Source organism: Halichoerus grypus, chromosome 10 (genome assembly GCF_964656455.1).
Source record: "Halichoerus grypus chromosome 10, mHalGry1.hap1.1, whole genome shotgun sequence".
In the NCBI taxonomy this organism is placed as follows: Eukaryota; Metazoa; Chordata; class Mammalia; order Carnivora; family Phocidae; genus Halichoerus; species Halichoerus grypus.
Window position 1 is genome coordinate 115333214 of NC_135721.1, and position 27649 is coordinate 115360862.

General features: G+C 41.8%; 1 protein-coding gene across 8 annotated transcripts in view; it reads right to left on the minus strand.

The window, feature by feature from the left end:
• The window catches only part of NCOA6 (nuclear receptor coactivator 6), a 101523-nt gene that overhangs the window by 14034 nt on the left and 59840 nt on the right, over positions 1–27649 (minus strand). For 4 of the 8 annotated variants that reach the window (XM_078057114.1, XM_036092247.2, XM_078057113.1 and 1 more), the window contains 7 exons: positions 27298–27426; positions 25786–26625; positions 23605–23751; positions 13197–14310; positions 10402–10523; positions 3467–6442; positions 497–565 (listed from right to left, as the gene is read on the minus strand). In XM_078057114.1, the coding sequence (XP_077913240.1) occupies positions 497–565; positions 3467–6442; positions 10402–10523; positions 13197–14310; positions 23605–23751; positions 25786–26625; positions 27298–27426 (5397 nt within the window). The remainder of the gene's footprint in view (positions 1–496; positions 566–3466; positions 6443–10401; positions 10524–13196; positions 14311–23604; positions 23752–25785; positions 26626–27297; positions 27427–27649) is intronic. The other 4 variants (XM_078057117.1, XM_078057116.1, XM_078057115.1 and 1 more) reach the window with 4 other exon arrangements.

The following is a 27649-nucleotide window of genomic DNA, read 5'->3' on the forward strand; positions in this document are numbered from 1 at the left end:
CATGGGAAGAAACATAATGCCATCCAGAGATGACTGGAATGACTGACTCCCTGGGGAATGGCTGCCTCACTGTAGCAGAGGTTCTCAGAACAAGCCTCCACTCCTGTCATGAAAGTGCAATTACTAGCTTAGTGCAGTAACGCTTGCCACCCCAGCGAGCTGCCATATGCCAGTCAGTCAGCTGCCAGCTATGGGTGCCAGGGTCATGGAACAGGGCAAACTGTGCTATGGAAACCACCCATAGCTGGGTGGCAGGCAGACAATGGGCAGTGCAAGGCCCTTCTTGAGTTCCCTGGCTGACACCAGGAATGCATAAGACAGCAAACTGGTCCAGGGAAAATAACCTCAAATAGTCACAAGCTCTGCCGCTCAACTGAAGTCTGCTCTGAAGCCAGGAGGTGAGAGACTTTCAGCCACTTCCTGGCATCCTGAGGGGAGAAGCAGTTCCTTCACATGTAATCCATTCCATTCGGAGTTTTTCCAAAGCATGCCTTACCTGGTCTGGCAACAGACCCCTGCAGTATTGTGGCTGGAGTTTCCTTTGAGACTAAACTTGGTGAAGGGGCTAAGGTAAGGAAAAAAAAAAAATACAGGCCTTTTACTTTCTTTTCTCAACAAAACAGAAAACACTGACTGAATCAAGGGCTCAGTAACTGCTGAATACACATCCTCTTGGAGGGCATTTCAACTGCCTTGAAAGGACATTTCAAAACTTACTTAAAAAATTAGCTATTGTACCACACAGTAACATAGACCACCAGCAGGGGTATTTGTTTTTCCCTTTTGTGTGTACCAAGATCAAGGAAGGAGGTGGTCAGGAGGACAAGAGCACCCACGATTTTTGCTTCTTAGGGGCATATTCTATCCAGTACTCTGAAAAACTCCAAAGCATACCTTAGTAGGCAACCCAAACACTTTCAGAGGAACAATTATACCATTCACCTTAGCATTTAAAAACTGTCTCATCCCTGTAAAGATTACACACAGCCCTTGAGACCTGAAATGAATCAATCATACAATTTCTTTTATACTTTTCTACAGCACCTGGCAAAGAGTGATGGTCATAAAGCAGATATTCAATTCATACTTGATGAATAAATCATTTGATATGTCATTTACTTGTCTAACAAACAGTTACCAAGAACTTAATTAGGGGCAAGGCACTGTGCCAGGCACCTTTCAAGACCAATTATTATTTTTGCCCATCAGGAACGCAGTCCAGTATAAAGATAAGATACACACATGTGGTACACTGGAGTGCACTGGGATGTTATATGAAGAAGCCTCATAAAGTATAAAGTGCTATGGGAATCAAAAGCAAGGATCAATTCTAGATTGAGAAAACTGATGGCACAATGGAGGGAATAAACATCAGAATTATGCTTCGGAGGACAGAGAGTACTTAGGTCCTTGAAGAGGAATGGAACAGGATACGCAATGTACTCTAGAATGGGAGCTTCCCGGATCATACAGTAAAGATTAAGGGCATAGATATGCCACAGTCACTCAAGGATTATGTCCTCCCATCTTGACATTTCAGTCTAACATCCTAGATAAACTCTGTAACAGTAAGTTTTACCCGATTGTGGAAATTGTGAATTTTGTAGATTTCTCTGCCTGCCTAGTCAGTAATGCATTTGTATTAAGAATTTATTTTGGATGCTTATCTCATAAAGCTTAAAACTATACCTTAGCTTTTATTTTTAACTCTAGTATTGGTTTCTCACATTTTCAAGATAAAAACCCAAAAGCCTCTTGAAAAAGAATGGAAACAATCTCAACTAAAATTGAGGGTTTTTTTTCCAACTACAGGTTCATCTCCCCAAAACTCATATATTCCTCTAAGATTATATATGATCCAGATAAAAATATTTTTTCATCACTTCACCATTATTCTCTGGGTATGTGGGGGGAAAGTTCTAGAATAGAAACATTTAATAGCAGAGAATATATTTAAGTCACACCAGGTTTCTTCAATCTTAGAGGTCACTTAGAGGCAGAACTAGAACCAGAAACCTAGAGCACCCAGACCTGTGAAGTCTCTTGTCTCCTGTAAGGGCAGTGAACTCTTCAAGGGCCTTTATCCCTCCTTGTATCTCCAGCACTGAAGTACAGAGGCAGAGAGAAGGGGAATTAACCTTTCCAAAGCTCTGAGTGAGGCAGTGTGCTGGCCACTTTATGCTAAGGCCTCTCCTTGTATCTGTATAAATTCTGGGAGGTAGGAATTACAGCCTCCCTTTTACAAGTCAAGTACATGACTTACAAGAGGTTAAGGAATTTATCCAACTGTGATTGATAACCAGAATCTGAACTCTGATCATACCCTGAAGCTTATGTTTTGAGGGCTTACCACTCAAAAATGTTCAGCTGCATTAAAAAAGATAGGCACTATTTGCTTCCCTAGGATATAGCAAAGGTCCTTCTCAGCTTTGGCAGTGCGTGATTGGCTCCACTCTGCGGAAACAGAGCTTCTATACCATTGAGGCCTCACAGAAGAAGGAACATGTGTGTGTGAGAGGCAGGGTGTGAAGGGAGGAGGGGAGGTGTAAGGACACCAATGCTCCCGTCATTTGCCCACCTTAACAGTACATAGGAAATAATCTAAGGATATACACAAATTGGAATGGCCTAATTTACAAAGAGACTGCATCAAAGAGAAATCAGTAATAATTACTTACATGTGATTACTATGTTCTGTGCTAAGCACATGATACGCATTACCTCACTGAATTCTTAACAACTATTGCTGTCTCTATATTACAAAGAAGGAAACTCAAGTTTGGAGTAGTCAAGTAACTTACCTAAACCCATAGAGCTGGTAAATGCTGGCACTGTGATACTAACTCAAGCCTGTCTCTCAACCACTTTGCATCTCCTGTGTCTATAATCATGAAACCTGGGTTTTTGAAAAGCTCTCCTTTGGAGTAGCCAGTCAGAAGAGAATAGTCTCTGGGATAGAGTACAATGAGGAAGGGGCCATGAGAACCCTGCTCTGAAACTGTTGAGAGCAAGTCATTATCACAGTAAGGAGAACTTGCAGAAGCTGCTATTCACCTTTAAGGGACAATGTTAAACTGGAGGTTCACAGTATGGACTTTGAACAGATACTGAACTCTGAGCTTCGATCTTCTCATCCACAGAATGGGGTTAGGGTTACCTGACATGGTTGGTATGATGATGATGTGAGATAACATATGTAAAGAGGCTGCCTTGTAAAGTGACAAACTTTATATAAATGAAAGGCCTACCATTATTTCAGGAGCTGAGAGAGAACCATGTTAATAAATGTAAACTTTTTTTTTTTTTTAAGTATATTTCCCAATATACTTCCAATAAATAAAACTACCACTATTGCCATCTGGCCCATTCTTCTTCCTCCAAGTAGAAAAGAAGTCATGCTTTCTTTTGTGGGATAGGTCATCAAAAAATTCACATGAGGAGATGATGCCAGGCCCCAAGTACATACCTATGCTGGGCAGAAGCTCTGGATGGGATCCCACCTTCTCCTCCACTAGGCCACCCGCACGTGGCTCAGGTGCTATGCCAACATGATTGTTTTTTGTGGCCGGCGCCGTGGAGATGAGCTCAGAGGGTACCAAAGTGGTTACTATTGAGCGCATACTGGTGGGGAGAGTACCGCCAGGTAAGCTGGGTCCTGCCGAAGTGGAGCCCGGGCCCACAGGGCTAGAGGTCATTTTTAGCAGAGTGGGTGCTGGGGGTGTTGGGGTTTTACTGTCCAGCTCTGTGGATAACTGCTCTGTTCCCATGAGCCCTGGAGTTGTGGTCTCCAGCCCTTGGCCTTCAGTCTCTCCATCTGCACCATATTGCTCTTCCCCTTTCTCAAGAGAACCTGTAACTTTCTTACATGCCTTGGTCAACAAAATCTGGCCGATTTTGTCCACTTTTCCTTTGCCCTTACTAGAGGAGACTGGGCTTCGCCGGCTGACAGATGAGCCTGGACTATTGGTCAAAAGGGGAGAAACCATTGTGGTTGACTGTGAGGAGGGCAGAGTGCTCTGATCTGCGGAGGTGCTCACCTGAGGACTAGCCTCATCTGGATTCAATTCTTTCACTTGCTGGACAGGGGGATGAGGAGGGACAACTGGAGAAGTGGTACAAGGCGGGGAAGGAAGCTGAACAGGGGTGGCTCGTGAGTTAAGGACTAAGGGTCGACCAGTCTGTATGTTTGGAGCAGTACTACTGGAGGGGGCATTAGGTGGTACAGGAGCAGATGAAAATTTTATGTTCTGAGGTATGTGTAAAGGGCCAACAACTGCAACAGAGGGAGGCATCAAGCCAGAGTTGGTTGTCAGTGGGGCTGCAGGAATAGTGCTTGGCTGTGATCCTTTCATAACCTGAATTATTGAGGATGAATTGATAAAGACAGGTGTAATGAACTGAGGCCGGGCATTAGACTGAGCAGCTGACTGTCCCTCAGAAACCATAACCTTGCTGCCCACATTGGGCATTGTGACAACTGTTGACATCAATGCAGACTGCAGGTGAGTTGGCAGAGCTGCTGATGTGTTAGCTGAAGTTGTGATAGGATTGGAAGTTACAAAAACAGTTATCTGATTTGGGGGCAAGGAAGTGGAGATGGAGGAAGAGCTGACAGGTCTTGACATTACTGGAGGGATGCTTGGTGCAACATTAGAACTGACCTCACTCAATTCTGGATGCACAAGGGTTGAACACGGCTCATTAGCGTGAGGTAAATTTAGGGAATTAGAGGGTTCTTTAGAAGAAGACGGATCCTGTAGTGTGGGAATGACAGATGCTTTTTTCAGGTCCTCCCCAGAAACTAATGGAGGTGTTACTTCCAGATCTGTAAGCCCAGGGGGTTTAATGGTCACGTTAGGAGCTCCAGAGTTGTCAAGAAGTTGACTTAACGATGTTGGTGCTTCCCTCATAGCAGGAGACACCAAATTTTTGTTCTCTTCAACACCGGGAAGTTTGTTAGGATCCGGAGGTTGCCCATCCTTTTTAGATTGATCTTCAGGGACAACCATTTTAACTTCTTGGGCAGGGACTGCTTTGAGCTCAATGTTTACTTGCTCCTTCCTACCCTGGGCATTCTGGCAATCGCTGTCCTGAGGCACATTCAAGCTCTCCTTGTTATCCTCGAGAACACCCCCCACTGCAGCCACAGGCATGGTAGGATTCTGAGGATTCAGCCCGCTGTTGTTAGGGAAGCTCCCAGGTACAGGGGGATTGGTCAAAGGAGTGGGACTGATCAATACATTTCTTGGCAACTCCACATTTTGCAACAGGGTTGTGTTTGTTTGAGAGGCCAGAGTAAGCTTAGGGGTTTTGGAATTTTGTCTCCCAGGACTTGGGGTGGTTTTCCTACTGGACCCAGGACTAGACCTGCGACTGTTGCTTGGACTAGCCCGTTTTGTTGCTCCAGAATTAGACTGCTTTCCAGAATTCACCACCACAGAATCTAATTTGTGAGTTTGTGGGGCAGCAAAATTGGAAGGATTATTCATGGTAAGATTTGAAGGTGCTTGCCCGATGGCCTTTAATGTTGTTGGATTTAGGCCTTGCTGATCAAAGCCCCTGTTTAAATTTGGCCTAGGAGGTAAAGGAATATTAATCTGTGGGGGGAAGAGTCCTGCTATGGAGGCATTGAGTCTTTCTGGGGACAGACTGATTTCTGACGGTTCTGTGCTGGGAGGGCGATTGTTGGGTGTCTGAGGATAGTAGGGTCTGGGACTGGCTCTGTTTGGTGTTTTAGGCCTAGATGTTTGGGTTGGAGCAGCCACATTTGGAAAATGGTGGCCATGGGAGCTGGGCAGGGAATTGACAGGGGGTTGCTGGGGAGTTGCACCTTGAGTTGCTGAAAGGGGTGATGGCCCGGGTTTTGGCCCCGTCATCATTAACTGATTTTGGGAAACCACTAAATGTGAAGGCATGTTGTTTGGGCCTCCTGAGACAGACGGTACTTCACTGCCACTCGCTTCAGGGAGTGAGGCCATCTCTCCCAGTGGTGAGCTAGAAGGATTCTGGGGGTTCTCCTGGTATACCATTTTCCTTGAATTGCTTCCCAAAGCAGTATTCACAGGCATAGGCATTCTCTGTTTATCAGGTGACGGTGGCACGGAGGAAGGTCCTTGCAAACTGACCATGACGGGCACACTGCCACTCTGCTGCATGGGCATTCTCTGGGAGTCTGGGTTCAGGGGGCCCCGTGGGGGGTGGACACTTTGGGAGACTGGAAGCCTAACTGATTTGGGGTCCTGCTGCATCATGAGCATCATCATCATCTGCTGCTGCTGCTGCGACTGTGGCTGACTGGGAGGCGGCGGCTGCTGTGGTGGCGGTGGCGGCAGCTGTGGCGGCGGCTGCTGCTGTGGTGGCTGTGGTGGGGCTGCCACGTGCTGCATGAGCTGAGGAGGGATCTGCTGAAGTGGCCTCTGTTCAACTGGTTGAGAAGGATAACCTAAAACAAGCCCCCCAAATCAGGGAAGTTAGATTTTCGGCAAGAAAAGCTCTGCTACCTTTAAAGCACAGCCAAGCAATACTCGTCTGGGCGGCGCGGGCAGGGCACGAACAGCTCAGGCATGGCCGCTCCTGGGGGCGTGGGGGCAGCCCCTCGCTTTCCAACATAAGCCAAGGGGCACACTGCTTACGGAAGCACAAAGCAAAGCATCCAGAACCTGGAGCTCCGTAGTCTTCAGGGTGTGAATGCGGCACGACTGCACCGAGACTACCAGACAGACACTGTGCGCTGCGCGCTCAGAGCGGCCGACTTCGTCCTAGCCACTCATTCAGAAGAAATGAGAACAATTCCCATCGACAGCAAGGAGCTGAACACCCAGCACTGGGCTCTCACGTGGGCATAATAAATATGCCACTGTCCTTGGGAATGAACTAAGGCATTTAGGATTCACTTTTTCTGTTATCACTGATTAATTTTTTTAAGGCTAGATTTTGGGAAAATGCCAGCACCGAAGATAGCCTTTTTATTCTTTCAACAGAAGTAAAATATAAGATGCTAGGATTCAATTCCTTAAGAGGGACTTAAAATTACTCCAATCCATTGGCTCCATGCACCATGCTGCATCCTTCAGGCTCAATCCTTTGGGGACCGCAACTGAATTAAACTGCCCCTCTGATGTAAATCAGTTTAATAAATAGTAGGAGCTCATAGAAGCTGATACACACATTGAAAGTCAATTGAGGGCACTGAAGATTTTTTAATGGATATTAATTTACATTTACTTTCTTACATGTTAAAACTCTATCTGGAGAAATATTTTCTATGAATCCACAATGGGAGAATAAGCAAGCCAGAAGCATTGCCCTCAGGAATAAAAAATAATTTCGGGAAAAGAATCTGGGGGACAATGGCTTATAGATTTCCAGAAGGCAAGAGCTCAAATGATTCTTTCTTTTGTGAAGATTTTACTTGGCATTTTATTTTATTTTTTTAAAGATTTTATTTATTTAATTGACAGAGAGCAGAGACAGCGAGAGACGGAACACAAGCAGGGGGAGTGGGAGAGGGAGAAGCAGGCTTCCCGCCGAGCAGGGAGCCCGATGCAGGGCTCGATCCCAGGACCCTGGGATCATGACCTGAGCCGAAGGCAGATGCTTAACCAACTGAGCCACCCAGGCGCCCCTTTACTTGGCATTTTAGAACCAAAGCCTTACACAATCAGCAGAAAAGAAAAATCATTAACCAGGAATAAAGGGGGTTCCATGGGAAAAAGTGGGGATATAGCTGGGATACAATTTCAAAAACTAGATTTATTCCATTGTTGCATGAGAAGTACATAAGGAAAGTTTTACAAAGGTGCAGGAATAAGAAGAGTTGGCTCTGGCAGTCGGCAGAAATGATGATTCAAGATTTTCACAGAGCAGCTATCAAATGCTGCTGATCCACAGGGTCAGACCCTGTGGTCCATAGCTAATTAATGTCTTCCGGCCAAAGATTTCCATGGCACTGCTGAGTACAATGTGCCGAATTCAGTTTTGAAGATTTTTTAAAAATCCTTTTCTATTTTAGGCCCAAGTTACTTCTTTACATTTATAGAGCCAATAATATGTGGCATTTCTACAGGTTTAACTCAGGTTCCCATATTAAAATTGTCATTTCTGTAGAAGTCCACTTTGGTTGGGCTATGACACAAATGTCTTTTATCTTTAAATCAGCCCACCAGGCAGCACAGTAAATACCAAAGAGAGCAGAACAGATAATACAGCAGCCTCTCAAAAGTAATAGCTGAGGGCACGGCTGTTATAAAGGTTCCAGAAGCTGGAGGCGGCAATCCAAAGGGCACTAATGATAAGAAGACAGATTGGGGGGGGCGCCTGGGTGGCTCAGTCGTTAAGCGTCTGCCTTCAGCTCGGGTCATGGTCCCAGGGTCCTGGGATCGAGCCCCGCGTCGGGCTCCCTGCTCAGCGGAAGTCTGCTTCTCCCTCTCCCACTCCCCCTGCTTGTGTTCCCTCTCTTGTTGTGTCTCTCTCTGTCAAATAAATAAATAAAATCTTCAAAAAAAATAAAAATAAAAATAAAAAGAAGACAGATTGGGGTTGCCATGACAGAATGGTGGAGAAGGAAAGCCAGAGCACACATGGTGTCTATAACATAACCAAACACCCTATTTGTTAATCAAGGGATGAAAGCTCTTATGCCTTTAGGCACCAGGCCAGTAGTGAAGAAGAGAAGTGGTGTGGGATAAGACAGTAGTAGTCCTGTGGACAGAGCCAAACTGATCAGAATGGATGTTCTGTCTAAAGGCATTTAAATTCAGGTTTTTGTTTGGTTTAAGAAACTGCATGACAATTCAAACACATAATAGGTCAAATTCAGCCTATAGGTTCCTAGTTTACAAACTATGGAAAGGAAGCAGTATGTGTGTGAGGACCCCTGGGATTCACCTAAGAATTCAGATGTGTCTGAGGGAAGAAGGTACCTTCCTATTCATAATGCCTTTTGGATATACCTGTCAAGACTGGTGACCTCCCCGCCTCAACTGTGCTGCTGCAACTCACTGACTGCAAGTGTGGTGTGCCCAAACAATTTGTAATAAATAACACAAAGTACTGACATCATGATGTATTTACTTCTTTTTTTGATTCACTTTTAAAATACATAAATTAAGGGTGGATTAAAGTTTATCCCCCAAATAATGTCATTCTCATTTACATGCCAAAAAGGAGGTGTAGTAACTAGTGAGGAAAAAACAAAACATAATCTTTTTGTATACACAGGGGAGAGTGACCTGAGTATAACAGGCTTGTGTGTCTTTAACTGAGTCACAGGGGACTACGGTTACAAATCACTGCTCAGACCAACAGTAACAAGTATAGAGATACTGGCCTTAGTTCTTCTGCAACACCTAGGTTGGAATAAATGAATTTTAGGAGCTTTTTTCTTTTCAACATTTAGAGGATAATATTATTTTATAGTCAGAAAGGGGAATAACACAGGGGACTTCAACAATACTGATCCTATTTATTATTCAGTTGGGTGGTAGGTACATGAGTGTCTTTTTATTACTCTCATATAGTTTTTATGCTTAAAGATTCATAATAAAACTGCTATAGAAAAATCTTACTGTAAACCCTGTTCTCTGCTTCGAGAAAACCCTAGTAGGAAAGGCTGCAAGAAAGGCAGGCAAGCAGGATTAGAGTGAAAACATCTTTCCATTTAATCTTACTCCATTTTGATGCCAACTAGAACCTCAATATTGACAAGAATAAAGAGGCACTTAACATTTCAGTCTGATTTTTTGAGGACTTAAAATAATGAAGACTAATCTAAGCCGTATATATACAGTTAACCCTTGAACAATGTGGGGGTTAGAAACACCAACCCCCCCCGCCATGCAGTTGAAAATCCACATATAACTTTTGACTCCTCCAAAACTTAAATACTAATAGCCTACCTGCTGACTGGAAGCCTTACTGATAACATAAACACTCCATTAACATGTATTTTGTGTTATATGTATTATATACTGTATTCTTTTTTTTTTAAAGATTTTATTTATTTGTCAGAGAGAGAGAGAGAGCCAACTGAGCCACTCAGGCATCCCTATATACTGTATTCTTACAGTAAAGTAAGCTAGAGAAAAGAAAATGTTAGTAATAAGAGAATACATTTATAGTACTGTATTTATTGAAAAAATTTGTATATATGTAGGCCCATGCAGTTCAAACCCATGTTGTTTAAGGGTCAACAGTATATACAACATAATACACAAGCTTCAGAAGTTGTATTTGAAATTTTTACTTAATATCAAGGCAAAGTTTCCAAATATCAGACACACTTTATCTCTAAAGAAGCCTAGTTAGGAGATAAAATAAACTACTACTGTTTCCTTGAAAAGAAACCTTGCACTGCTGTATAAATGATGAAAAGTATATAATCTTTAGCTAACATATTATCACCTGGTGGTCGGTTTGAAAATTCTGGCAGTTTAGGGCCCGAGTTGTCCAAGTTAATTCCTTGTTCTCCTGGCAATGGCTGCTGATCGGCCTCTTCCAGCCCAGCTGGGCGAGTATCTGGGGTACTAAAAAATAAATTACACATTTGAGAGTAAGTTGCATAGTTTATACATGAAACTAGCTTAACCTCTCTCCTATTTCTGAAGAACTAAAATCTGTTTGCATTAATTATCATCTTTATCATTACTTACATCTCTCTAGTCTGATAAAATATTCAGTATTTGGCATAGAAATAATCCAGCAATTTCATTACATAAAATCTACTTAATCTAATAGTATGGCTATTTACTCAAAGTGCTTTCTACAAATTTCTGACATAATGATTTTCACATTAATCATCCATCCCTTAGATGTTTTAAAACCTGATCATAGTTTGGGCTATCAACATTATAAAGTACTGTTTCTGTGAAACCACACTATCTTTGGTGTAGTTATCAAGGTCAATCGGGGAGTCCAGATTATTTCTTTTTTTGTGGATAATTCAGAACACCTTGCAAGAAGTTGTAGGCTGGCTGATAAAAACGGTATTCAGAGAATAAAGAAAAATGGAGAATACTAGAACAAAGCTAATTAATTCTGCTGAATGAGTATTTGCAGACATCCCCGTTGGCTTTGGGATGCTTTCATTTTTACCTGGTTGTAGCTTAGAATTTTTAGTAGGGGAAAAAGAAATGAAAAGAATGTTATTACTAATACCCAAATTCCCAAAGAACCAGCAGCTCGCATCCATTTGGTTTACAATCTTATTTCTAGCCGCACCTTTCTTCCTTATCTTTAGTTTCCCTTTGCCCTGATGTTGGTCACCCACTTTTAGACCGTATTTGATCTCATTATATTCTGTGTAGTTTCTAAGCCTTACCTTAAATCCATTTTAAAAAGTCCTAGCACATGGAAATTTAGAACTTGAAGCAGGTCCTTAGCACATCCAGATGCCTATATCAATTTGTTCCTTCTATGACTTCTCTCTCACTTCAAATTATAAGGATTCTGTAGGTTTTACTTTCATGGAACTGCACTGCTAAAAAAAAAAATCTCAGGTATCTGGTCTAGCCACCTCATGTTATGGATGAGAAAACAAAGGCCCAGAGAGGTGTAAGAGGCCCATGGTTCCACAGTGAGCTACTGATAGAGTTAGGAGCAGGTGCTCTTCCTATTAGACGTACTGTCCCCCTTTCCTAGAAGCCCTGATGCTATACAAGGTCCTTTTCACAATTTCTAGCAGCAAGAAGTAAGCAATCTCCCTCAGGACTCATGAAGACAGCAAGAATGCATACTAATGGCAACTGAATAACCTTGCAATTTTACTCCTAGACTACTGGGAGGAATAAATATCCTCCCAGGATAGCAGGTTGATAGCAGTAAAGAATTTAACTTAGAAAGAGCTACTGGAAAAATTAGATAATTAAAGGTCTTATTAGGTCTGAATTCAGGAAAATATTGTTTGTTAATATACAGTTATAGACTTTTGTAAGATTCAAGAAGCAGCAAGTGCGTATGGTATAATATTAGAGTACAATCAAAGAAATATTGTGGGAAGGCATGGAGACAGTCGGTTTTATTTTGAACATTTACGGTTGTTTAACTAAAGCTCTCCTATTCTACAGTTCTAGCAATTTGTTTTGATTAACCCATTTTACATTCGATAGTCACTATTCCCTACTAACAAATGTCTCTGAATTCCAATTTTATGATTAAAGGCAGAAAACCCAGTCTAATCAATACTCCTTCTGGAAACATTTTATCAAAGCCAAAAATATGATTATTAACACTTAGCTTCAAGACATGACATATAAATTAATTTTCCTTCCTGCAAAAGGAAGGAAGTGAGTGCAAAAGAACTCACCTGGAGAACCTTCACTTAAAGGGTAACTGACTTAAAAGGTCCAACCAACCTAAAATGAGGTTTTAAGCTTCTAGGGATGATGGAAAGCCTTTTTTAAAAAAACAAAAACAAAAACAAAATGGAGAGCCTTTAAAGGAAAGGCATTTGTATAAAAAACTATTTTCTTCTTCTTTTTTTTTTTTTTACAGTAGGCTCCATGCCCAGCACAGAGCCCAGAATGGAGCTTGAACTCACGACCCTGAGATCAAGACCTGAGCTGAGATTAAGAGTCGGAAGCTTAACCGACTGAGCCACCCAGGCGCCCCCAAAAATCTATTTCTATTTGAGACGGCAAGGAATCTCCATAAATTGTTTTCATCTCTAAAACACACTTGGCCTTTCTGGCTCCCCCAACAGCCACTAATAGCCTGAAGTGCTTTGTGGAGGTACAATGTGGCAGCACTGGCTACTTTCCAGTTTCTATGTGCCACACTCCCCCTGGGAGACATATATCAGTCAACTGCAATGTATAAACCTTGTCTGAATCCTTATATGAACAAACTATAAAAAAAGAATTAAGGTAATTAGAGAAATTTGAACACTGTCTAAATATGAGAGAATATGAAGGCAGTATGAGTTTTTCTACATGTTAATGATACTGTGTGTTCATAAAAAAAAACAACCAACCATCTTTATCTTTCAGAGATACATAGAACTGAAATATTTACAGTCAATTTGCTTTAAAATAATCAAAAAAGTAATGGGGAGAGGAAGGCAAGATAGACTATGAATTGATAATTGTTGAAGCAGAGGGATTTCATACTGTTCTAATTTTATATATGCTTAAAATCTTCCATCAAAAAAAGTTGTCCACATAGAAATAAATAAGATTTGAGGTGAAACTACCACAACCTACTTTAGATCTTGCTGACTATTTTTCTTCTTCCGAGGGGGTTTCTTCTTCTTCGGTTTATTTGCGTTGGTATTATTTTGCTTATTGTTTACCCCAAAATGGCCCGCAGAGATGTCACTCTGCAATAAGTTGACCAACAATGGGCTTGTTAGTGTGACATCCTTATTGACCGGGAAGCCTGGATTCTGACCACAGGACATCTGATTTCCATTGGGTGCTCCACTGAAAGGTGCATTGAAAGGCATCCCATGGCCTGAGAAGTGGTTTCCCGAGGCACTGTTTCCCTGCATGGCCTGCACGTGGGGGGGAACCATGTTGCTTTGTTGCATGCTAACATCAGGCATCTGAGACAAACTGACATCATTGTTTGCTGTAGTAGCAGGATCACCATGCTGCTGGGCCATGTGTGGGCTGGGCCCTGGTGGTCGCAAGACCTGCCCCTGAATCCCCATAACCTGAGATGGACTGTTGTTCACGGGCCCTTGCTGTGGCAGCATCTGTCCTGATATCTGTCCCGTAAACTGCACCATGTTTCCTTGCATGTTTGGAGTTGGTCCCCTCATTATCTGTGCTGGTCCCGGCATGACACTGGATTGGTTCTGAGTGTTAAACTGTTGCTTATTCCCCTGCATCTGATTGGTCATTATCTGCTCTATCATTGGGTTCTGTTGGAGTAAAACTTGCCCCTGAGGCCCCATCATCTGGTTATGTGGTGCCATCATTTGTGGGCCCTGCTGGGGAAGAATCTGCTTGGGTGGGGTCATCCTTTGGGGCGAGGGCCCAAGATTTTGGCTTTGAGGGTTCACCATCATCTGGCCCTGAGGCATAAGCTGGGCCCTTGAAAGGATCATAGGGTTCTGAGGGTTCAAGGTTCCTTGTTGCTGGACCATCTGGCCCTGGGAGGGCACAATCTGCTGGTGCATGCTCATCAGCTGAGATGGTGGGCCCTGCTGAGGCTGGCCTTGCATGTTGCCCAGGTTCACCTGAGGAACCCCAGAACTACCAGCCTGCTGGCTGTTCATGTTGCCATGAATTCCCATGAGGCTGGGCTGCATCATATTTGGTGGCCCGTGGGACACCTGCATCTGGTTTTGAGGAGGACCAGCTCCTTGACCACCTAAAAAAAGAAAAAGAAAGGACAGTTTCAGAAAGAAATAGTCTTATTTTATTGATATTAAGATACTCAAATAATTAATTGGAAAAACACCTATAACCCACATGTCTACTGACCAACAAAAACAAATATGCTGTGCTTGACATATTTTCTGTGGCTTTTCTTTTCTTTCCTTTTTTTTTAATATAGTGAGTGAGATTTATTTATTTTAGGGAGAGAGAGAGGGAAGGACGGAGGGAGGGGCAGAGAGAGAGGGAGAAAGAATCTCAAGCAGACTCTCTGCTGAGCGTGGAACCTGATGTGGGCCTCGATCCCAGGACCCTGAGATCATGACCTAAGCTGTAATCAAGAGTCGGATGCTCAACCAACTGAGCCACCCAGGCGCCCCTTCTGTAGCTTTTCTAAGTACGGAGCTGTGACTAGGGAATGATTGTTTACATTCTCAATGACCATAGGAGAGAAGGGGAAATTGTTTCTTTACTTCTGTTTGGTACCTTAAAGATAACATTTTGAAGATCAATAGTTTACTTTGTTTCAGATTAAAGACAAAGGCAGCATCTCATTATTTAAAAATGACATGTAGCTACTTTAAGGTGAAAAAAGTTAATGAAAAGCACTGTAGGCTAGTGAAATAAGCTCTGCTTTAGATGAGTCCAGGAAACAATGAATGTGATGCAATCTCTTAGGAAAATCTTGACAATGTTGAGAAGACATTTTAAAAATGCTTCCTGGAAAATGAATGACTCTCAACGATTATGTGTGTGTAGGTACCTGGATGCTGCACATGAAAAGAAAGAACACTTAATACTTCCTGAGGACAGGTCTTCTCTGCCCCGATGTGGTAAAAATGATTATTTTTTAAGATTTTATTTATTTAGGGGTGCCTGGGTGGCTCAGTCATTAAGCATCCACCTTTGGCTCAGGTCATGATCCCAGGGTCCTGGGATCGAGCCCTGCATCGGGCTCCCTGCTCAGCGGGAAGCCTGCTTCTCCCTCTCCCAGCCCCCCTACTTGTGTTCCCTCTCTTGCTGTGTCTCTGTCAAATAAATAAATAAAAATCTCACCAAAAAAAAGATTTTATTTATTTGAAAGAGAGAGAGAAAGACTGAGAGAGCAGGAGCGGGGAGAAGAGAGAGAAGCAGGCTCCCGCTGAGCAGGGAGCCCGATGCGGGGCTTGATCCCAGTACCCTAAGATCATGACCCGAGCTGAAGGCAGATGCTTAACCAACTGAGCCACCCAGGTGCCCCAGGTAAAAATTATTTAATCCTGATCTGGAAGCTGAGCCTCTGGTGGGACACAACTGACAAACAACCCAGAAGCTGCAGACAGAGAACAGTTAACAAGGGATGTTAAAACTTCACTGACCCTCCCCTGTGGCAGTCCCTGGTGGATCACATGGGACATGTCTTAGTCTTCTTGGTTATTTCTAATTTGGACAAGGACACTGTCAGCTTGCTGCAGTGTTTACTTATTGTTGGGTCTTTGGGATTTTCCTATAGTTTCTTGCATTATATCCCCCTTTCTACTGAATAACCCTCTAGACAATTTTATCTTTTATTTGTCACTTTTAAGTGAAGACTAGAAAGTGGAAGCCATAATGAAGTTATGAGACCAGTCCATACTCCAGCCTTCCGGGAGACAGGGGACAAACTATCCCTTGTTCACATTATCCAAAGTTTTTCTGAATCCCAAAGATTTTCTAAACTAGCCTTATAAACTTTTTAGAAAGATTTTTATTTTATTTTTATTTTTTTGAGAGACAGAATGGGGGAATGGGGCAGAGGGAGGGAGAGAATCCCAAGCAGGCTCCATGCCCAGCAATGGGCTCGATCCCACGACGCAAGTGAAATAGAGTTGGATGCTCAACTGACTGAGCCACCCAAGTGCCCCTAGCTTATAAACTCTTAACTTGAACTCCATGACCATCGCATATACTATACACACTGAATATACCAGTGTATAGTCATTTGATCAGTAATTATTTATTGAGGGGAGCCTGGGTGGCTCAGTCGTTAAGCATCTGCCTTCGGCTTGGGTCATGATCCCAGGGTCTTGGGATCGAGCCCCACGTCGGGCTCCCTGCTCTGTGGGAAGCCTGCTTCTCCCACTGCCCCTGCTTGTGTTCCCTCTCTCACTGTGTCGCTGTCAAATAAATAAATAAAATCTTAAAAAAAAATTATTTATTGAGTACCTAATATATACAAGACACTTTTGGTGCTAAGGTAATATCAAATAAACAAGACAGACCAAATCCCTGATTCTTTGGAGTGCTAAGGTAATATCAAATAAACAAGACAGACCAAATCCCTGATTCTTTGGAGCTGGCAAGAGACAATAACACAGACAAGCATTTTCTCGGTAAGAAGTAAAAGCTTGCGGGGGCGGGGAGAAGCAAGATGGGGGAGGGGTAGGAGACCTAAATTTCGTCTGGTCCCAGGAATTCAGCTACATAGGTATCAAACCATTCTGAACACCTACGAACTCAACAGGAAGTCAAAGGAAAGAATAGCAGCAACTCTCTGAACAGAAAAGCGACCACTTTCTGGAAGGTCTCTTCTGATTTGTTTAGTGTATATTTTTCTGGGGTCGTTGTTACCCTGTTAGCATTTTGTTCTCTCATTCATCTATTCTCCTCTGGACAAAATGACAAGAAGGAAAAATTCACCTCAAAAAAAAGAACAAGAGGCAGTACCGACTGCCAGGGACCTAATCAATACAGACATTAGAAAGATGTTGGAACTAGAGTTCAGAATGATGATTATAAAGATACTAACTGGGCTTGAAAAAAGCATGGAAGATCTAGAGAAACCCTTTCTGGAGAAATAAAAGAACTAAAATCTAACCAGGTCGAGATCAAAAAGGCTATTAATGAGGTGCAATAAAAAATGGAGGCTCGGGGCGCCTGGGTGGCGCAGTCGTTAAGCGTCTGCCTTTGGCTCGGATCATGATCCCAGGGTCCTGGGATCAGGCCCCACATCGGGCTCCCTGCTCGGCGGGAAGCCTGCTTCTCCTTCTCCCACTCCCCCCTGCTTGTGTTCCCTCTCTCACTGTATCTCTGTCAAATAAATAAATAAAATCTTAAAAAAAAAAAAAAATGGAGGCTCTAACTGCTAGGATAAATGAGGCAGAAGAGAGAATTAGTGATATAGAAGACCAAATGATGGAGAATAAAGAAGCTGAGAAAAAGATAAACAACTACTGGATCACAAGGGCAGAATTCGAGAGATAAGTGATACCGTAAGACAAAACAACATTAGAATAATTGGGATCCCAGAAGAAGAAGAGAGAGAGGGGCAGAAGACATATTGGAGCAAATTACAGCAGAGAATTTCCCTAATTTGGGGAAGGAAAACAGGCATCAAAATCCAGGAGGCACAGAGAACTGCCCCCTCAAAATCAATAAAAATAGGTCAACACCCTGACATCTAATAGTAAAACTTACAAGTCTCAGAGACAAAGAGAAAATCCTGAAAGCAGCTCGGGACAAAAGGTCTGTAACCTACAATGGTAGAAATATTAGATTGGAAGCAGACCTATCCACAGAGACCTGGCAGGCCACAAGGGACTGGCAGGATATATTCAGAGCACTAAATGAGAAAAATATGCAGCCAAGAATACTATATCCAGCTAGGCTGTCACTGAAAATAGAAGGAGAGATAAAAAGCTTCCAGGACAAACAAAAACTAAAAGAATTTGCAAACATGAAACCAGCCCTACAAGAAATATTGAAAGGGGTCTCTAAGCAAAGACAGAGCCTAAAAGTAACATAGAGCAGAAAGGACAATACACAGTAACAGTCACCTTACAGGTAATACAGTGGCACTAAATTCATATCTTTCAATAGTTACCCTGAATGTAAATGGGCTAAACGCCCCAATCAAAAGACACAGGATATCAGACTGGATAAAAAAACAAGACCCATCGATATGCTGTCTGCAAGAGACTCATTTTAGACCCAACGACACCTGCAGATTGAAAGTGATGGGGTGGAAAACCATTTACCATGCTAATGGACATCAAAAGAATGCTGGGGTGGTAATCCTTATATCAGACAAATTAGATTTTAAACCAAAGACTATAATAAGAGATGAGGAAGGGCACTATATCATACTTGAAGGGTCTACCCAACAAGAAGATCTAACAATTGTAAATATCTATGCCCCTAACATGGGAGCAGCCAATTATATAAGCCAATTAATAACAAAATCAAAGAAACACACTGACAACAATATAATAACAGTAGGGGACTTTAACACCCCCCTCATTGAAAAGGACAGATCATCTAAGCAAAAGATCAACAAGGAAATAAAGACTTTAAATGACACGCTGGACCAAATGGACTTCACAGATCTATTCAGAACATTCCATCCCAAAGCAACGGAATACACATTCTTCTCTAGTGCCCATGGAACATTCTCCAGAATAGATCACATCCTAGGTCACAAATCAGGTCTCAACCGGTACCAAAAGACTGGGATCATTCCCTGCATATTTTCGGACCACAATGCTTTGAAACTAGAACTCAATCACAAGAGGAAAGTCGGAAAGAACTCAAATACATGGAGGCTAAAGAGCATCCTACTAAAGAATGAATGGGTCAACCAGGAAATTAAAGAAGAATTAAAAAAATTCATGGAAACAAATGAAAATGAAAACACAACTGTTCAAAATCTTTGGGATGCAGCAAAGGTGGTCCTAAGAGGAAAGTATATAGCAATACAAGCCTTTCTCAAGAAACAAGAAAGGTCTCAAATACACAACTAACCCTACACCTAAAGGAGCTGGAGAAAGAACAGCAAATAAAGCCTAAACCCAGCAGGAGAAGAGAAATAGTAAAGATCAGAGCAGAAATCAATGAAATAGAAACCAAAAGAACAGTAGAACAGATCAATGAAAGTAGGAGCTGGTTCTCTGAAAGAATTAATAAGACTGATAAACCCCTGGCCAGACTTATCAAAAAGAAAAGAGAAATGACCCAAATAAATAAAATCATGAATGAAAGAGGAGAGATCACAACCAACACCAAAGAAATACAAACAATTATAAGAACATATTATGAGCAACTCTATGCCAGCAAATTAGATAATCTGGAAGAAATGGATGCATTCCTAGAGATATATAAACTACCAAAACTGAACCAGGAAGAAATAGAAAACCTGAACAGACCCATAACCACTAAGGAAATTGAAGCAGTAATCAAAAATCTCCCAACAAACAAGAGCCCAGGGCCAGATGGCTTCCCAGGGGAATTCTACCAAACATTTAAAGAAGAATTAATACCTATTCTTCTGAAACTGTTCCAAAAAATAGAAATGGAAGGAAAACTTCCAAACTCATTTTATGAGGCCAGCATTACCTTGATCCCAAAATCAGACAAAGACCTCATCAAAAACGAGAATTACAGACCAATATCCCTGATGAACATGGATGCAAAAATTCTCACCAAAATAGTAGCCAAAAGGATCCAACAGTACATTAAAAGGATTATTCACCACAACCAAGTGGGATTTATTCCTGGGCTGCAAGGTTGGTTCAACATCCGCAAATCAATCAATGTGATACAATACATTAATAAAAGAAAGAACAAGAACCATATGATCCTCTCAATAGATGCAGAAAAAGCATTTGACAAAGTACAGCATCCGTTTTTGATTAAAACTCTTCAGAGTGTAGGGATAGAGGGTACATACCTCAATATCATAAAAGCCATCCATGAAAAACCCACAGCGAATATCATTCTCAATGGGGAAAAACTGAGAGCTTTCCCCCTAAGGTCAGGAAAACGGCAGGGATGTCCATTATCACCGCTGCTATTCAACATAGTACTAGAAGTCCTAGCCACAGCAATCAGACAACAAAAAGAAATAAAAGGCATCCGAATCTGCAAAGAAGAAGTCAAACTCTCACTCTTTGCAGATGATATGATACTTTATGTGGAAAACCCAAAAGACTCCACCCCAAAACTGCTAGAACTCATACAGGAATTCAGTAAAGTGGCAGGATAGAAAATCAATGCACGAAACCAGTTGCATTTCTATACACCAACAACAAGACAGAAGAAAGAGAAATTAAGGAGTCCATCCCATTTACAATTGCACCCAAAACCATAAGATATCTAGGAATAAATCTAGCCAAAGAGGCAAAGAATCTGTACTCAGAAAACTATAAAACACTCATGAAAGAAACTGAGGAAGACACAAAGAAATGGAAAAACGTTCCATGCTCATGGATTGGAAGAACAAATATTGTGAAGATGTCAATGCTACCTAGAGCAATCTACACATTTAATGCAATCCCTATCAAAATACCATCAACTTTTTTCAAAGAAATGGAACAAATAATCCTAAAAGTTGTATGGAACCAGAGAAGACCCCGAATAGCCAGAGGAATGTTGAAAAAGAAAAGCAAAGCTGGTGGCATCCCAATTCCGGACATCAAGCTCTATTACAAAGCTGTAATCATCAAGACAGTATGGTACTGGCACAAAAACAGACATAGATCAATGGAACAGAATAGAGAGCCCAGAAATGGACCCTCAACTCTACGGTCAACTAATTTAGACAAAGCAGGAAAGAATGTCCAATGGAAAAAAGACAGTCTCTTCAACAAATGGTGTTGGGAAAATTGGACAGCCACATGCAGAAGAATGAAACTGGACCATTTCCTTACACCACACACAAAAATAGACTCAAAAGGGATGAAAGACCTAAATGTGAGACAAGAGTCCATCAAAATCCTAGAGGAGACCACAGGCAGCAACCTCTTCGACCTCAGCCTCAGCAGCTTCTTCCTAAAACATCACCAAAGGCAAGGGAAGCAAGGGCAAAAATGAACTATCAGGACTTCATCAAGATAACAAGCTTTTGCACAGCAAAGAAAACAGTCAACAAAACCAAAGACAACCAACAGAATGGGAGAAGATATTTGCAAATGACGTATCAGATAAAGGGCTAGTATCCAAAATCTACTAAGAACTTACCAAACTCAACACCCAAAGAACAAATGATCCAATCAAGAAATGGGCAGAAGATGTGAACAGACATTTTTCCAAAGAAGACATCCAAATGGCTAACAGACACATGGAAAAGTGCTCAACATCGCTTGCCATCAGGGAAATCCAAATCAAAACCTCAATGAGATACCACCTCACACCAATCAGAATGGCTAAAATTAACAAGTCAGGAAACGACAGATGTTGGCGAGGATGCGGAGAAAGGGGAACCCTCCTACACTGTTGGTGGGAATGCAAGCTGGTGCAGCCACTCTGGAAAACAGTATGGAGGTTCCTCAAAAAGTTGAAAATAGAGCTACCCTACAACCCAGCAATTGCACTACTGGGTATTTACCCCAAAGATACAAATGTAGTGATCCGAAGGGGTACGTGTACCCCAATGTTTACAGGAGCAATGTTCACAACAGCCAAACTATGGAAAGAGCCAAGATGTCCATCAACAGATGAATGGATAAAGAAGATGTGGTATATACAATAGAATATTATGCAGTCATCAAAAAAACACGACATCTTGCCATTTGCATCGACGTGGATGGAACTAGAGGGTATTATTTATGCTAAGTGAAATAAGTCAATCAGAGAAAGACATGTATCATATGATCTCACTGATATGAGGAATTCTTAATCTCTGGAAACAAACTGAGGGTTGCCGGAGCGGTGGGGGTGGGAGGGATGGGGTGGCTGGGTGATAGACATTGGGGAGGGTATGTGCTATGGTGAGCACTATGAATTGTGTAAGACTGATGAATCACAGACCTGTATCTCTGAAACAAATAATACATTGTATGTTTAAAAAAAAAAAAAAGAAGAAGATAGTAGGAAGGGAAAAATGAAGGGGGGGAAATCGGAGGGGGAGACGAACCACGAGAGACTATGGACTCTGAGAAACAAACTGAGGGTTCTAGAGGGGAGGGGGGTGGGGGGGATGGGTTAGCCTGGTGATGGGTATTAAAGAGGGCACATATTGAATGGAGCACTGGGTGTGATATGAAAACAATGAATCATGGAACACTACATCAAAAACTAATGATGTAATGTATGGTGATTAACATAACATAATAAAAGAAAATTAAAAAAAGTAAAAGCTTACAAGAGAAATAAAGTAGGGTAAAAGAACAGAAAATGAGAGACAAGAGTAGAACTATCTTAGGATAAATGGGGAAATCTAAACAATATGTGCATGTGGAAGGCACCACATAAAAAGAAATAGCTGGTGCTTGGGTGGAAGAATTATGAATGATTTTATCACTGTTTTATAACTTCCTACAAAACTCATGAATTCACAAAACTCAGGAATGCAGTTTTGCATTAGCAGATGGGGAAAGCCAAGTAGTTTGCCCTACTCTTCTCTCACCCTTTAAGAGGTAGTTAGAACTTTCTTGTTCCTTAGTGATTCACAATTAAAGTTGGAACCACATAACTAAATTAACTCCAAGTGGGGATGGGGAGTTCTCCACAGAAACTAACTGTGCTACTTCAGTCCAAACTGCCTAAATGAGAAAGGGTAAGATTAGTCATGTGGTACCTAAGTAACCAGGAACACAAAGTCTGGGCATATATAACACTGCTTTTACAAATTCTTTTTAGCCATTCTGCTCCATCCTATTTCTTCTCCAAAATTTCTTCTTATATACAATACACTGTTGGCATTAAATCTATGCTGATTGAAGTCTGGTCTTCAAACACCACACTGTAAACTAGAATTTAAACATTCTGCATAAACAAAGCTAACGTGTACTATAGAGAGACTTAAAAAGTTGCAGTTCCCCAAAAATGCCATGTGCCTCTGTGCTTCCGTACCTATAGTTTCCAGAAATGTCTTTTGCCCTTTTATTAACTCGGGAGCTGGCAAACTATGGCCCATGGGCCAAATCAACAGCCAGTTTCTAAATAAACAGTGTTTGGAACACTGCCATGCTCATCTGTCCTACTGTTTATGGCTACTTTTGTGCTATGACAGCAGAGTTAAGTAGTTGCAATAGGGACCATATAATCTGCAAAGGCTAAAATATTTACTATCTGGAGTCCTTTACAGTAAGGAAAAAATAAATGCTGATTCCTGCTCAAACTCAAGTTTCACTTTCTTTCCTTAGGTGTTTTTAGGATCCCAAGACACTGTACTCTACGTTTGCTTTATCAGTTATTGCCCTGAAAGAATAATTTTGGTTTGAGATTAAGGGGAAGGACCAGGACTTATATTTATCTGTATATTTTTATTGTCTATCATGGTATCTAGCACACAATGTTCAATAAATGCTGGCTGAATAAAGCACAGAAAACAAACCTGCATGCTGGACATTTTGATTTGCTTGCAGCTGAGGGGCTCCTGAATTCCCAGGGGTGGTTGCTGTGGTCGAAGGCACCTGACCTTGCATAAAGTTCGGATTGGCCTGTCCTGCTGAGAAGCCAGGTGGGAGGCGTTTAGGCATTCCTTAATAGAAAACAATGAGTAAGGCAGTTACCTAGCAAATTTATACTCTTGCTTAGATGTGGAATGAATAAGGAAGGATGAGCTGCATGAAGTCTCCACTGGCTTAGCTCTCTCTGTCACACTGGTAGGATCTTTAATAATAAGGTTGGGAAAGATGGTTAAAAAAATCAACACAATCTCTTACATGAGCATTGTCAAAATGAAAAAGAAATACTAAAAAATTTACACTTAGAACATGCCAAGGAAGAGATGGCAATCTGCTCCCTAAATGTGATCTGAGGCCACGTCACAGCAAGGTTTAGGGCTCACTTTTCATTATAATACAACAGACCCAAAAGCTTTACATACTTTAACACAGGCACCAAAGGAATATGCTAAATTCTTTCATATTCAAACAAATTGATCAGAAATACTATAAAACAAAGAGCTGGGTCCTGATATTAATGATAGGTGATATTTTTTTTCCATTGAAGGAAATGGATGACAATCTCTCTTGTGGAAAATTTCCCCCAGTATTGTGCTTATCTCTTGGGAAGAGACAGGAGATTAGAAACAATCCACAGGAGCTCCAAAGTGAGGCAATATTAAATTATCATCATGCCTTCCCCTTTTAAGGTTTGCTGTAATTCCGACAGCTATGGTACCAAAAGCCATGCTCTAATGGAATCTTATGAAGGTATTACTTCCTTTTATAGGAAGGTTTAATTTCAGAAAAAGGATCTGTAAGAAGGAGGATCTCAGAACCCACTCATTGTTTATAACATAGGCCTTGATGTGGCCAGATCACCTAGGTGAGCACATCATCTGCTCTATGAAAGCATCAAGACCTAAAAGCTCACTTAAAAAATTTGTACTCGCCCACTTATTTTTAAGGACCAAATTTCAATGTCCTGAAAAACACTTTGTAGACAAATATGCATTTGTCCTTTCTTTAGCAGTGACAAGTCCCCATTTGCATGCTTCCACTGTAATTAAATCAGTAATCACATTTGCAGGAGGGACTACCCAGCTTCCACTCAGGGCTAGATGCCCAGAACAGTGAAGTTTGGAGATGAAACATCCTTGCATTTTCTAAAAACTTTTTAGGATTCAAATATCATAGCCTGCAAGTCAGCAAAATTAATTACAAGAGAGTGAAAAGACTGATGAGCAACTTAATTTCACCAGAAACCATGAGAACATGCCTTTGCTATGTTGCACTAAAGATGCAAGGGTTTTTTTCTGGGTAGGCAATGGGTGTCTTTTGGTGGGGACATGTTTATCAAATGACAGTATTACTGACACTCTCTATACCTTACTGAAAAGCTCCAAGCACATTAATGTGCACTAGATCAATGATTAATAAGAATAAATAATAAACATGGAGATGGATAAGTTTTACTGTAATCGTTTTACCTCTCACACATTAAGCTCCATTGCTTTTTCTTCATACAAGAGGCACCTTACAAAATAAATAAATAAATCTCCTTTAGGTATAACTGGTGGAATTCCCTCTCTAAGGAGCAGGCATTGGCATTATAAAACTATAAAAGTCAATGATTTCTGAACTTAATCCCCTTTAACACTTTAATCAAATTTAACAAATACCATGCTTACTACTTTATTAAGATTATCAAAATTGGAAAGTTGAAGGGACTTTTCCCCAAAAGACCCTGTATTTTTTTCATTTTTGCTCTACTGCATAATCCTTTTTTTTTTTTTTCCAACAGCTGAACAGTTTAAGTTAATACAATGCATGTTTCTTCTGGACATCTTAATTTACTAGTCCAAGATCAAGCAAAAATACTTTAAAAAACAAAATGGAAATCTCTATATTGTATGTAGTTACCTGCATTTTTATCCAGAGGGCTAGCTTAAATGTAACCAGTAAGATGCTGCATAATGTATCAAGTTAAATAAGTTATATTAAGTGTTACCACTATATCCACAAAGCCAAATAATTACATCCTCCCTCCATTAACTCTAAATATTGAAGTTCTACTAAGATCTATCTCCAGTAAGTTTACCAACACAAATAGCTTCAGTGTTCCTCACCTCCTAGGCCTGGATGTAAACTCTGTGGCCCCTGGTTTGGTGGTTGCTGCTGCATCACCATGAAGTTAGGTGGCACATTTCCCTGTTGAACCATAGGATTCCGACCGGGAGAGCTGACGGGCTGCTGAAATCCCTGGGGAAGTGGGTTATTTTGAGGTGGCCTTGGTCCCATCTGCTGCTGAGTTTGGTTAACCGTTGGGGAGGATGCAGGGGATCCCTGCTGGAAGGAGGAGGGTGAAGAGGCAGGAGACTTGTTGGTGAGGTGGGGCTGCTGCAGGGGGGTTGGGACCCTGGAGGGCCCTCCCTGCAAGCTCTTCATCTGAGGAGCTGTGAACTGGCCTGGGTTGCTCATCTGAGGAAAGTTTGTATGGGCTTGTGAGGCTTGCTGGCTGCCAAAGGGATATGGAGGGGGAGGGTGGGAAGGTGTCTGTACCGTGGCTAAGGATGGTCTTGCCTGGAGTTGCTGTTGCATTGGGCCAGGCAAGGGAGCCTTCTTCCACCCTTGGCTTGCAGTCATTGTGCCCAGAGAACCCTGGGCCGGAGGAGGCTGAAGGGCTCCAGAAGGCAGCTGGTTCCAGCCTGGAGGAACAGGCACCTGAGTTGGGGCAGTGAACTGGGGTCGAATTCCCTGTGGCTGCTGCTGCTGCTGCTGCTGCTGTGGGGGTCTTGCCTGTAGCTGCTGCTGCTGCTGCTGCTGCTGCTGCAGCTGGGGAAAGTTAGCTGGGTTCATCTGTCTGTTCACGGGCACAGGCTGCATTGGGTGGTGCGGGGGAGCTAAAGATCCTGAGGGGTGATTCTGCGGCTGTATATGGAGCCCAGAGAGGAGTGGATCCATTGCATCTGTTTAAAGACAGTTAACAAAGCAATAATTAAATTACTGCAACCTAGATCCTATAGCAGTAGTAAATCCCCTGGCACCTTCAATGAGATGTTTGTGAGCACCTTCTATACAAAGCAACATGCCAAGATGACAGAAAGATGAGTGTTGTCTAGAAAGAGCTTCTGGTTCAAAAGTGGATAGAAGAGCCAAACATAAAATGTGGAGAGCAGTATTTTCCAAAGCGTATCCTGGAGAACTACGTTCATTAGCATTATAAGAAAACAAAATTAAACATGGTCAATTAGGTTTGGAAAGCAACTGAACCTAACCAGCTTAGACAGGTTTCTTCACTGCAGGACGTTCAGTGCCTCCAATAGGTCAATTGTGAATCTCTAGGAGGGAGGATAAAGCATGCTGCGCTTACCAAATTTATTATAGAATTCTCTGCCATGAAGTACGTAGCCAAAGGAATGCATTTTTAGGAATGTTAGGTTATAACTGATAAGAGAATGAGAAGTTCTGAGAAGGAAATGCTGACTTTTAGCTTGAAGAAATAGGGAAGATTTTGTAAAGAAGATGGCATTTAAGTTGGGCAGTTAGGAATTTGATACCAGAGATAGATGAATTTTGTAATGAAAACTCTGCAAAGAGTTCCAGCGTCTTCAAGCCACAAAGATTGGAGAGGTCATTACCTGACTGAGAAGCAGGGCGAGGAGTCCTGGGCTGCAGCTCTGAATTGGGGCCTGGTGCCATCAAGGAAGATGACACATTTACACTCTGGGGTATCATAACCGTGGCAGGGCTGGTCATCCTTATTAGTCCTAAAGGAAAAAGAAAATCCCTGGAATAGAGTACTGGAACTGGTACAACATTTGTTTTTAAATAAAATATTTCAAGAATATAAAAAGGTATGGAAAATTTCTGTACCAATCATCTACCTTGTTAACATTTTGCCCCATTCCCTTCAGATACATATGGAGATACAGCAGAAGCCCCCTACTCCTTCCCTATCTCATTCCACTCCCTCTCTTACCTTATAATTGG